The following is a 12,411-nucleotide window of genomic DNA, read 5'->3' as shown; positions in this document are numbered from 1 at the left end:
AGGAAGGCTTGGCTCATGCTATCGTGGAGGCTGAGAAGTCCTGTTATCTGCCATCTACAAGCTAGAGGCCCAGGAGAGCCCCTGGTACATACAGTTAGAGTCCAAGTTCAAAGGCCTGAGAACCAGGGGAGTCAGTGGTATAAATCCCAGTCAGAGAATGAAGGTCTGAGAACCAGGACTGCTGAGATCTGAGGGCAGGAGATATTCTAGAGAGAGCAAATTGTGCAGGCCCGCATCCCAGTTGCTTTGGTGTGAAGACTGGCCATCTTTTTTATTCAGTCTACCGATTCAAACGCTAATCTCTTCCAGAAACACCCTCACAGTACAAACCCAGAGATAAAGTTTCACCAGCTATCTGGACTCCTCTTCGCCCTGTCAGTGAACATGTAAAATTCACCAGCACAGGGGTTTCCACATCCTCCTCAAGAGATTATTCTGTAAAAGAGTAAAATTAAATGCAATGTTTGATAGGAAAACATTTTGTGCACTTTACACATTGCGTTTAACACTCCAAATCTTGGACTCAGGGTGGCATTTGTCCTAGTTTTCATTTTCTCTCATTCTCCATGCCACTTTCCCAATTTCCTACCCACAAAAATGCCTTCTCCACACCCTGTGTGGGAGGGGAGTCATCTTCCAGGGGTCTTTTAAGCACCACACATGCCATCTAGGCACATCAGCACATTTTAGACCAGCTAGCATGGCATCTCTTCAAGTGGGTAGAAGACCTAGAATTCATTTCACAAGAAATGCAGGATGATAACTTGAACAATGGGCTTCTTTTTTTGGTTACATTTCTTCTGAAGAGCTGGGCTTGGTGTGTCGTCCAGCTGTGTGTCTCATTTATCTTGCAAGAAAAAGTGTCAAGCAGAAAATTAAAAATACTTCTGCTTCAGTTTTCAAGGCTATATATCACCGAGACTGAACTAAACAAAACCGTTTTGTTTTTAAGAAGCTTGTTTATGGGGGGTATGATCTATTGGAACCCTTTCTATTTGGAAACTCAGTATCATAATCTTGACTCAAACATCCAATTTGCAATTAATTTGCTTGGCTACCCCTTGCCCTATGTGAGCTGCAGGCAGGAGATTAACTTCTCCAAAAATGCATGCCCTCTAATATTTCAAAGTGCTTATTTAAGCGGTAACCATGGTATACATTTAAAACTGCAAAGTAGGTTACAAATATTTCCTTGGGGGAGGGGGAAGACTCAACATGAAAAGTCAACATGCTCACAGAGTTTCTCAAAAGCTAGGTCAGTGATCATAGCTGTAACTAATTCTTTGGTAAACTCTTAATTGCCTTATAAGAGGATACATTTGTGATGTTGCAGTTTTTTTTTCCCCAGATACTTTGACTTTTTTTGTCTGAATATGGCCACCGAACTGTTATCTGTTTGCTATAGTGTTTTCACAGTCTTAAAAAGTCAGATTCATTCTACTGTAACTGATTTATATTTTGTTAAAAAAATTGAAGTATAGTTGATTTACTTCATAAATAATTGTTAATTTCTGCTGTACAGCAGAGTGACTCTGTAACTGATTTGTGAATAGGTGTCATCACTCCCGTCAGAGAGAGCAGTCCATATAGCTTCCAGGACCCAACGAATCACAAGAAAACACATTTCCACCGAATTTTGGTCAAATACTTCCAAAGGCAAACTGATTTCTGGAGAGTGTATCAGGAGCTTCCCTGGCACTTGAAGATGAGCGGCTGCTGGGAGGATCTGAGCAGCTTCCTCTCAAGTCCCAGGTGAGTCTCGTTTTGATGTTACATTTGGCAGATTTCTCTCTTCCTTTTGCTAAGCCCTGCACTGAGGTACGGAGAAGGCAATGGCAACCCACTCCAGTACTCTTGCCTGGAAAACCCCTGGGCAGAGGAGCCTGGTGGGCTGCAGTCCATGGGGTCTCGAAGAGTCGGACATGACTGAGCGACTTCACTTTCACTTTTCACTTTCATGCACTGGAGAAGGAAATGGCAACCCACTCCAGTGTTCTTGCCTGGAGAATCCCAGGGATGGGGGAGCCTGGTGGGCTGCTGTCTATGGGGTCGCACAGAGTCAGACACAACTGAAATGACTTAGCAGCAGTAGCAGCACTAAGGTACCATAATGCTCTTGAGCAAGACACACCCATTCATATATATTCATTCAACACCAGTTCATTCATTCAGATGGGACCATCATTTGATCTACTTCTATGGCCTGTGGATCCCTGGGGTTGCCCCATCTGGCTCTGCAGAGGGTTCTTTTCCTCTCTCAACTTCCCTGGATTCCCCTCAAAGTTAAGAGGCTTCCGAGGAGAGGAGGACCTGGAGTTGAGCAAGGATGAAGCCTAGACTGTGCTCTCCTGCTGGGCCCTCATGCCTCCTTCCCTTGTTTCTTTCCTTCTCTTCCCCTCCACCCCACTTCCTTCCGTCCCTCCCCTTTCTCCTTGTCCCCCTTGCACATTCATTCAGCAGACATCTCTCACTGACCCCTGCTGTCTCCCAGGCTGTTCCAGGCCCTGGGAATTCAGGAGTGAAGGAGCTATGGCTCTCCTTCTAGAAGGGAAGGTGTGGAGCCAGAGAATTGCTATCAATGGTGGGAAATGCTTCACACAGACCTAGGTGAGCTCAGAAGAGGGAGGGGCTGGCTCTGCTGGCAGATTCACGGAGCCTGGCCTGAGGAGGGGCCAGAGGACTGGCATTGGCTTCAGCTGGTTTATCTGGTGACCTACTAAAGTCACATTAGTGAAGAAGTTTACAGAGAGGCTAATGGGATGTGGTAAACAGAACAGCTGCCTTGAAGGCATAAAATACTAAAACAACCTCCACTAATACGTTGTGTTACAAGCATCACTGACTTTATAACAAAGACCCAAAGCCCGAGCTTCTGGACAAGGCTGCACCTCATCCACTACTGGAATGTATTATCAGAAATGGGATATGATGCTACTGAAGCCTATTTGCTCACAGCGGCCAAGATCAAAGCAGATCAGTGCCAGAAAATGAAGAAGAGATGTACGCTCTCAGGTACAGTGAGTACCAATGTCTCCATGGTCCATTCTGCTGGGCTGTAGTGTGGCCCAGGGTTACTGTTCTGTATTCACACATCATTCTGATCAACTCACCAGACCTCGGAGCCCTTCTCCCCACCACTTAAACCCACAGTTCTGAAGATAGGCAGAGTTAGTATGAAATTGGAAATGGCTCCTCTTTGTTGTCTTGTGGTGGCTATTTCTCCAAGCGTTAGTCGTGTTCTTTCTCTCTACTTTCTCATGGCTTTAGCCACACCCCTGACACCTTCCTTTTTTATCTGTGTTTGGAGTTGTGACCTTTTGTAGTATCAGGGTCCATGCCCCCTTTCCCGAGAGCTGCTAATAATTTTGTTGCTTGACCAATGGCTTTCCTGAATGACCAGTGCAAATTAAAGAGATGCAAAGCCTAAACTGTTTCAGATTGACCTGCTTCAAGCTTGCCCTCTATAGTTCCTCTGTCTACTGATGTTACCACTAATCTATCCATCACTCAGTGCTGGAAACATGCAATTGTTGTCAAGTGTGGCCTCAGTCCACACTGGGACAGTTCTTCTTTGACTTTCTGTCTATTGACTTGGGTTTAGACAACACTTTGGTTAATTTTTTTTTATTTTGCTATCCACAGTAGGCCCCTCTCGTCTCTCTCTCTCTCTCACTCTCTCATCCTTTATTTCCTGGCTTATTAAACAGTAATAACCTTCATACATGCTTTCAGCAAATAGTAACTGTGTGCCTTCCCTGGGACATGGACTCACAGGGCACTGCTGACATAGCAGCGAACAAGGCAAATGAGTTCAGAACGAGTTCAAAAGAACGAATCCCTGCTCTAAAAAAACCCCGTGGGGTTTATCATCTAGTGATCATAAGACCAAATTTTGAGCATTTCTCATATGCCAGGCTATAAGTTTAATATACTGTATGTATTATTTTAATTCTCATAAGACCTTTATAATACTATTAATATTTTTCTTGAAGTTAAGGGAACTGAGCCTTAGACAGGGTGAGGTAGGTCTCGGATAGCTAGGAATGGATTGGGGAGTTGCGTGCGTGCCTGCTAAATCGCTTTGGCCATGTCTGACTCTGTGTGACCCCATGGACTGTAGCCTGCCAGGCTCCTCAGTGGATGGGATTCTCCAGGCAAGAATACTGGAGTGGGTTGCCATGCCCTCCTCTAGGGAATCTTCCCAACCCAAGGATCAAACCTGCGGCTCCTGCATTGCAGGTGGAATCCTTACCCCTGAGCCACCAGGATTGGGGCAATACTCTATCTTCTTTTGTCCTTAGACATCTAGATTTTATTCTTATGACCGTGTATGATTTATATAATTTTGAAATTTGTCTGATCCACTCATCCTCCATGTGGAAGGTAAATAGGCTACTTATACTTTTGACCCCGACCTGCTTCTGGTAGGTTCCTTAAAAAGTGAGAGTTTTCTAAGAGTGCCCAGTGGCTTTAGTTTGATTGAGAGCGGAAGACATCTCTCCTGCCTCCACCAGGCTGTCTGTCCATTAAGGAGCGCCGGCCCGGCTTCTTCGTTATCCCTCCCTCTCGTGTGGTTTGGCTCCCCCTGGTGGCTCCGATGAGAACAAGACACCTGATTTCTTGGGTTGGTGGAACGATGTGCAGTCCTGAGTTTGGGACTCACTTCTTGGCTGATGCTTCCTGGTCGCGCTACGGTACCCAGCGGCGCTGGCTGGGAAAGCTGCATCTCTGATTGATGGGCTGGAAGAGAGGTCTTTGACTCAAAAAGACAACTTTTATAGTCAGGTCAGTTTTTATAGGTTCCCTTTGACATGATACTTTGGGTTTTGGCTGGAGTCCTGAGTCACATCAAAGTAAAGAAAACCTGTTTCTGGCTGCCGTCACATTTTAGGACAGTGCCAAAGGCAGGAAGACATGGCAGAAGGAAGAGTCCCAGCCTGGCTCCATCTTGACCACTAGATGGCTGGATGCCCTCCAGGTGGTGGCTGTGGTGGGGTTGAGGAGAGTCATATGTTTTTAAATTTAAAGGGCGGGTTTTAGGGCAAAGGGTAAATGCATTACATTACTGGATCTTGTCAGAAGTTTGTAGTAAATGGGAGAACATCAGCTTGTCATGACAAATGTGTGAAGCTTTGACCTTGATACCTTCAGAATCTCTAAATATTTTGTGGGCCAAAATAGCTCTACAGAAAAATTTAAAGTATAAAAGATACAATTTGCTATGGCCATAGAAAATATGAAATATCTAAGAATAAATTTAATAAGAAATCTGCAAATCTTTATTTTTATAAACAACTTCAGAATTACAGAAAATAAGATTTCAGTTTGTAGGGAGATATACCATATTCTAGGATAGGACAACTCAGTGTTATAAAGCTATTAATTCTTCCCCAATTGATTTATAGACATAAGATGTGTGAGTGTGTGCACGCTCAGTCATGTCCGACTCTTTGCGACCCCATGGACTGTAGCCCACCACGCTCCTCTATCCTTGGGATTTTCCAGGCAAGAATACTGGAATGGCCATTTCCTCCTCCAGGGGATCTTCCTGACGCAGGCATATAGACATAAGATGATTTTATCTAAAATCCCAATGGGATGAAGTCATTTTTGAATTTTCAAAATGATTCCGCAGTTTTTGGAGAAAAAATATACAAGAATAAGAGCTTAAAATAATGAGGGCAATTTGAATGTCAAGTTATTTAAACATATTGTGAAGCAATAATAGTTTTTAAAATACTACTGGGAGCAAAAATAGCTCAGTGGAAGAAAATAGAAAGCTCAGATTCAGTTGCAGATGTAAAAAATATAGTAAATGATAGATGCTTTTCAAATTAGATGGATTATGGAATAAATAGTGTTGTGATAATGATACACTATTTGGTAAAAAGTTGTTATCTGAAATATTGCACCAAAATAAACTCCAGGAGGATTAGAATTAAATATAAGAAAGTGAGGTTTTATATAAAGAAAACTATACACTATAAGAAAATGTAGATGAGTCTAAGCAAGAAAGCAAAAGGGTAACTCATGAAAGAGAAGATAATTGATAAATCTGCCAACATAAACACATGAAGTTTCTATGTGTAAAATAACACAAATCAACTCTGAGGAGAGCAGAAACACAACTACAAGTGCCAACTGGGAAAAATATTTGTAACATATACAACAGGCAAAGGATTAATATTTCTAATATGTAAAAATGCTTTTAAAATCAATAAGAAAATGATGAACACTTCAATAAAAATACAGAAAATCATGAACAGATCATCCAAAGAATGTTTTCAGTCCTTGTCTGACTTACTTGTTAGCATCAGTGGATACTTTTGACCTGGTCCTCCTCTAGTAAACATTCTGGTCTTGGTTTTATTGGTAATACATCCCCTGGTTCATCTTCCATCTGTCTGGCTACAGCTTTTCTGTTTCTTCTGTTCGTTCCTCCTCTTCTTCCTGGCTCCCAACTGTTAGAATTCCTTAAAGCTCTTTTCCTCTCATTGTTATTTTCACCGTAGGAATATTATCTGTGTCCATGGCTTTCGTGATTGTTCATATGCACATGACTCACAGATTTACTTGCCCAGCTACACTTATCCTCTGAGTCCCAAATCCATCTATCCAGCTACCTACTTAATTCCACTTGGCTGATGCCTTCAAAGCTCCTCAAACCCAACACATCTAAAACTGAACTCATGAACGTCTCTCCAAAACAGGATCTGTTTCAGGGGCTGTCTCTCAATTTACCACGTGGGAGTAATCCTGACACTTATCTCTCCTTTTCCTCTCCCCAAATGCATTTTATTATTGAGTCCTGGCAATTTTTACTTCTTAAATGTTTCTCAAACATGTCCACCTCTACCACTACTGCCTTTCTCTAAGCTGTCAGGAATCCTATTCACAATTGTGATTCGAATATGCATTTAAGTTTCCTTTCATGGCTTGACACTTCATTTCTTTTTAATGCTGAATATTCCAGGGTACAAATGTACCACGGTTTACCTGTTCACTTATTGAAGGACAAACATTTGCTATACACATTTGCATGCAAGTTTTTAAATCAGTTGAGTAAATACCTAGAAACATGATTGCTGGATTCATGATAAGACCGTGTTTACCTTTGTAAGAAACTGCCAGCCTCACTAGCAATGAATGAGTTTCTGTTTTTCTGTATCCTTGCTAGTATTTGGTATGTCAATTTTTAAATTTTAGACATTCTAATAAGTATGTGGTGATACCTTCCATTGTTGTTTTAATTTGCAATTACCTAATGACAATGTTGAACATCTTTACATGTCTTATTGTTGAGTTTGAGTTTTTTGTATATTTTGGATAGAAATCTTTTATCAGATATATATTTTATTAAAACATATATTTTATCCACAAATATGTGGCTTGTTTTTTCAGTCTCTTAATAGTACTTTTCACAGAGAAGAAGTTTTAAATTTTAATAAAGTCTAACAATGTTTTTTCATGAATTGTGCTTTTGATGTTGTGTTTAAAGTCATCACCAAATCCGAGGTTACATGGCCTTTCTTCAGCATTTCCTTCTAAATGTTTTCTAATATTTCATTTTATATTTAGGTCTGTTATCCATTTTGAGTAATTTTTTGTGAAAAGTGTAATGTCTGTGTCTAGATTAATTTCTTTTTACACATGGATGTTCAATTTTTCCAGCACCATTTGTTGATTATCTCTATTGAATTGTTTCTGCTACTTTGTCAAAAGTTGGTTGGACATCTATAGAAGATTTTTAATGGGATTGCATTGAATCTATTGGTCAAATATCTTAACAGTGTTGAGTATTCCAATCCATCAACATGGTATATCTATTTTTCGCCCAGTCATGTCTGACTCTTTGCAACCCCATGGACTGTAGCCTACCAGGCTACTCCGTCCATGGGATTTTCCAGGCAAGAGTACTGGAGTGGATTGCTATTTCCTTCCTCAGGGGATCTTCCCAACCCAGGGATCGAACCTGGGTCTCCTGCATTGCAGGCAGATGCTTTACTGTCTGAGCCACCAGGGAAGCCCAAATGAAAGTGAAAGCTGCTTAGTCCTGTCCAACTCTTTATGACTCCATGGATTATACCGTCCAGGGAGTTCTCCAGGCCAGAATACTGGAGTGAGTAGCTTTTTCCCTTCTCCAGGGGATCGTCCCAACCCAGGAATCAAACTGGAGTCTCCTGCATTGCGGGCAGATTCTTTACCAACTGAGCTATTAGGGAAGCTGCATCTATTTATTTAGATTTTATTTAATATCTTTGATCAGAATTTAGTAGTAGTATGCATATAGATTATATACATATTTTGTTAGATTTATACCTAAGTACTTCATTTTTGGTGTGCTAGTATGTTTTAAATGTCTAATTCCCATTGTTCATTGCTGTTTCATAAGAGAGCAATGACTTTTGAATATTAATCTTGTATCCTATAACCTTGCTATAATTGCTTTCTAGTTCCAGAAGTTTTTTTTAAATAACAACTAAGTATGGATGTGAGATTTGGACTGTGAAGAAAGCTGAGCACTGAAGAATTGATGCTTTTGAACTGTGGTGTTGGAGAAGACTCTTGAGAGTCCCTTGGACTGCAAGGAGATCCAACCAGTCCATTCTAAAGGAGATCAGTCCTGGGTGTTCTTTGGAAGGACTGATGCTAAAGCTGAAACTCCAATACTTTGGCCACTTCATGTAAAGAGTTGACTCATTGGAAAAGACTCTAATGCTGGGAGGGACTGGGGGCAGGAGAAGGGGACGACAGAGGATGAGATGGCTGGATGGCATCACCGACTCGATGGACATGAGTTTGAGTGAACTCCGGGAGCTGGTGATGGACAGGGAGGCCTGGCGTGCTGCGATTCATGGGGTCGCAGAGTTGGACACGACTGAGCAACTGAACTGAACTGAACTGAATGTGTATATCTTTTATTTCCTTTTCCTATCTTATTGCACTAGCTGGGACTCTCAGGATGCTGTTGAAGTTAGAGGGGTCATGTTAACCTCAGGTCTACAATGGGATCACTCTAATGAGTGATCACTCTAGAGTGATCACTCTAGAGGATCACCTCTCCCTTGGCCTGTTGTAACAGCCTCCTAACTGGTCTTCCTACTTCCATTTTTTGTTTTTTATTGGAGTATAATTGCTTTATAATGTTGTCAGTCTCTGCAGTGATGAGAATCAGCTATTTATATACCTACATCCCCTCCCCTTCGACCTCCCAACCCCCCATCCCTACTTTCACTGTTGTTCCTACAAAATCAATTGTCTGCATAGTCGTCAAGATGAGTTTTTAGGAACGTAAACCAGATCATGTCACGTTGCAGATTAAGAAAATTCCACTGGCCTGCTGTTGAACTTATACAAAAATCTAAACACCTCACTTTAGCCTACACTGCCTGGTACAGCCTGGCCCCCGTGTGCCTGGGTAGCATCCTTTCGTATGATTCTTCCCCTTGGCCTCAGGATGCCAGCCTCCTTGGCCTTTCTGTCCTTCAAGTACATTCTGCCTTTGGGCCTTGGCATCAGCTGTTCCCTCTGCCAGGAATGTTCTTCCCTCTGCCTGGAATGTTCCTCCCACTCATTGTAGCGCCGGTTCTTTCTGGTTCTTTAGATCTCAGCCGCAGCGTCACCGTCTCAGGGTGGCCTTCGAGTTGAACATTGTACGTGGTCATTCTCTGTTGTGTTAGCGTGTTTGAATTCTTGGCATAACTATCACAGCTGCCAGAGTTTGCCTTGTTTCCTCTTTTAATCCTGAATCTCTGTTCCCCTCTCCCCTCTCACCCTTTCAGCTGCTGCAATAGAACTCCTGGAGAGTAGGGCTCTCCTCTCTCCTGTTCACTGCTGTATCTCCAGTGCCTGGAATAGCACCAAGCACGATGGAGATGCTAAATAGTACCTTAGTGATGGACAGCATCCTTCCCAACCCGAGCTCTTGACGGGAACCTGGACTCAGTAGCCCCCTGGAGTGTGTAAGAGGCCCACTTGTGGGCAGGATCTCATCCCTTAGTTGTGTCCACACTACTCTTTTCTTTTTTTTCCCCTTTTAAAAAAAATGGTCTTATTTTAGTGGATGGAGGCAGGTGATTTATAATTTTCTTTTTTTATTGACTGTGCTGGGTCCTTGCTGCACAGCTTTGCTCTAGTTTTGGTGAGCAGGGGCTACGCTCTAGTTGCAGTGCATGGCTTCTCCTTGAGGCGGCTTCTCTTGTTGCTGCTGCTGCTGCTGCTAAGTCGCTTCAGTCTTAGCGGACTCTTAGCGGACACGTCTATGGGGACTCGTGCCGTCCCCATACATGGCAGACCACCAGGCTCCCCTGTCCCTGAGATTCTCCAGGCAAGAACACTGGAGTGGGTTCTAGAGCACAGGCTTGGTAGTTGTGGCACCCAGGCTTAGTTGCTCCATGACATGAGGGATTTTCCCGGATCAGAGATCAGACCTATGTCTGCTGCATTGGCAGGCAGATTCTTTACCACTGAGTAAATCACCAGGGACGGAAAAGGCAGTGGCACCCCACTCCAGTACTCTTGCCTGGAAAATCCCATGGACGGAGGAACCTGGAAGTCTGCAGTCCATGGGGTTGCTAAGAGTCGGACACGACTGAGCGACTTCACTTTCACTTTTCACTTTCATGCATTGGAGAAGGAAATGGCAACCCACTCCTGGAGAATCTCAGGGACAGGGGAGCCTAGTGGTCTGCCATCTATGGGGACGGCATGAGTCCCCATAGACATGTCCACTAAGAGTCTGCTAAGACTGAAGCGACTTAGCAGCAGCAGCAGCAGCAGCAAATCACCAGGGCAGCCCCCACACTGCCCTTTTCTGTCCGTTCTGAGCAGCTACTTCTGGTTCTTAGGGTTCCCCCATCACTTAGCTGAACCCCTCAGTTCTCTTACGCACCTCAGGCCACTTTGCTCAGATAACCACTGCAGACAGGCGTCTTGGACTCCGGCCCTCAGCACTCTTTCTCCCCTGGCTCTGTTTAGTTTTGCTCCCCAGCCTGAGGTACCAGAGCTGTGGTTCAGAGGCTCCTGGAGGCCGCCCAATGCTGAGGCCTACACCCTTGTTTGCTTTGCTTGGTGTTCAGAGCCTGGAATGCTGCCTGACATGTTGATGCTCACAGAACATTTATTCTGTGCATGAATGAGGATCCACCAAAAAGTTGGCAGAAAGCAAGCAAGAGGATACCCAAGGTTTGGGTGGCCAACAGTTTGTCCAGAGAAACAGATGAGGAATAAGAATATATTTATTTTAGCCTTTGGGGTTGGCCCATCCCAGGTCTTTGGAGTGTACTATCCATTGACTGTTTAATAAAAGATCTGTCTGTTTGCAAAAAAGAATTTATTTGTTCCATACACATTAGGCACAACAGTTTGAAATGTAACAAATGGACAAATGTAGCATTTAGATACTGGAATGTTTGAAAAGAGAATTTCTGACTCTTTGCTACCATGTATGTGAGTCTTCAAATTCAAAAATTCTGTATTTTTTTCATTTGTATATGATAAGGTATGGAATAGGAAATGGCAACCCACCAGTATTCTTGCCTGGAAAGTTCCATGGACAGAGGAGCCTGGTGGCCTACAGTCCATGAGGTCACAAAAGGGTTAGACACGACTGAATGACTAAGCACATGATAAGGTGTAACTGTGCGTGAGCACACGCGCGTGCACTCACACACATACACACACACACGCACACACACGTATGCTCCCTATTTTGTTCTTCTAGCATTTTGTTCTTTCTGCTAAAGCCAGTAATTCAAGACATTTGCAACAGAGGGCAGAATTGTGTAAGAAATTTAAATGCCTTTTATTTATTGCCCGAAAATCACTCCCGAATACAAATGGCAACAACATATGGATTGAGCTATAGAAATACTCTTTTTTGACTCCTTGGTTTTCAAAATTTACTTATGGAAGTTAGTCAAAGGCCTTGACTTATTTTTCATGCGGTAGTTTAAGATACTCAGTAATATATGTAAACTTTAATATTAATAAAAGCAGGTGTGCTGATCCTTTGAGAGAAAAACAGTGAAATAGAGATAAGTATTTAATGTTTAACTCTTTCATCAAGATTAAATGATAGGCATTCTTTGTTCCTCTCCAAATATGCTTTAGGATTATTGACTTTTCTTTCTATTCTAGTGTTGGAATGCAGGCTTTTTAAGGTTACTGCTGCTGACAAATGCCGATTAATATTCTTTATTGCAAGATTTCTGAAGCTTCTGGGCAAGACCAGTGAAGCGGAAGAGTTATTCTTGAGCATTGAGAACATGTTACTGCAGGTAAATTGGGAAATAATTTTTAAAATCCTCTACTGTATTTATGTTAGATATTTTCAGGTATCATTTATCTTTGTTCACTTACAATTTCATCCACAAAGAGATGAAGTAATGAATAATAAAAAATCATTACTTA

The 12,411-nt window shown here is 42.5% G+C and overlaps 1 protein-coding gene across 3 annotated transcripts in view; it reads left to right on the top strand.

Annotated features, from left to right (window-relative positions):
- The window catches only part of LOC147372338 (putative tetratricopeptide repeat protein 41), a 77,478-nt gene that overhangs the window by 27,331 nt on the left and 37,736 nt on the right, over positions 1-12,411 (top strand). For 2 of the 3 annotated variants that reach the window (XR_015164005.1, XR_015164006.1), the window contains 2 exons: positions 1,554-1,752; positions 12,139-12,278. Coding sequence is in view for 1 of the 3 variants with exons in the window: in XM_086401065.1 (XP_086257191.1) it covers positions 1,554-1,752; positions 2,834-3,012; positions 12,139-12,278 (518 nt within the window). In the remaining 2 variants the exon portion in view is untranslated. Of the gene's footprint in view, positions 1-1,553; positions 1,753-2,833; positions 3,013-12,138; positions 12,279-12,411 lie in introns of all 3 variants that reach the window. The other variant, XM_086401065.1, reaches the window with a different exon arrangement.

Source organism: Bos grunniens, chromosome 5, assembly GCF_055505025.1.
Source record: "Bos grunniens cultivar Pamir isolate PY7600 chromosome 5, Bosgru_T2T1.0, whole genome shotgun sequence".
NCBI lineage: Eukaryota > Metazoa > Chordata > Mammalia > Artiodactyla > Bovidae > Bos > Bos grunniens.
This window is presented reverse-complemented; position numbering and strand designations above follow the sequence as displayed.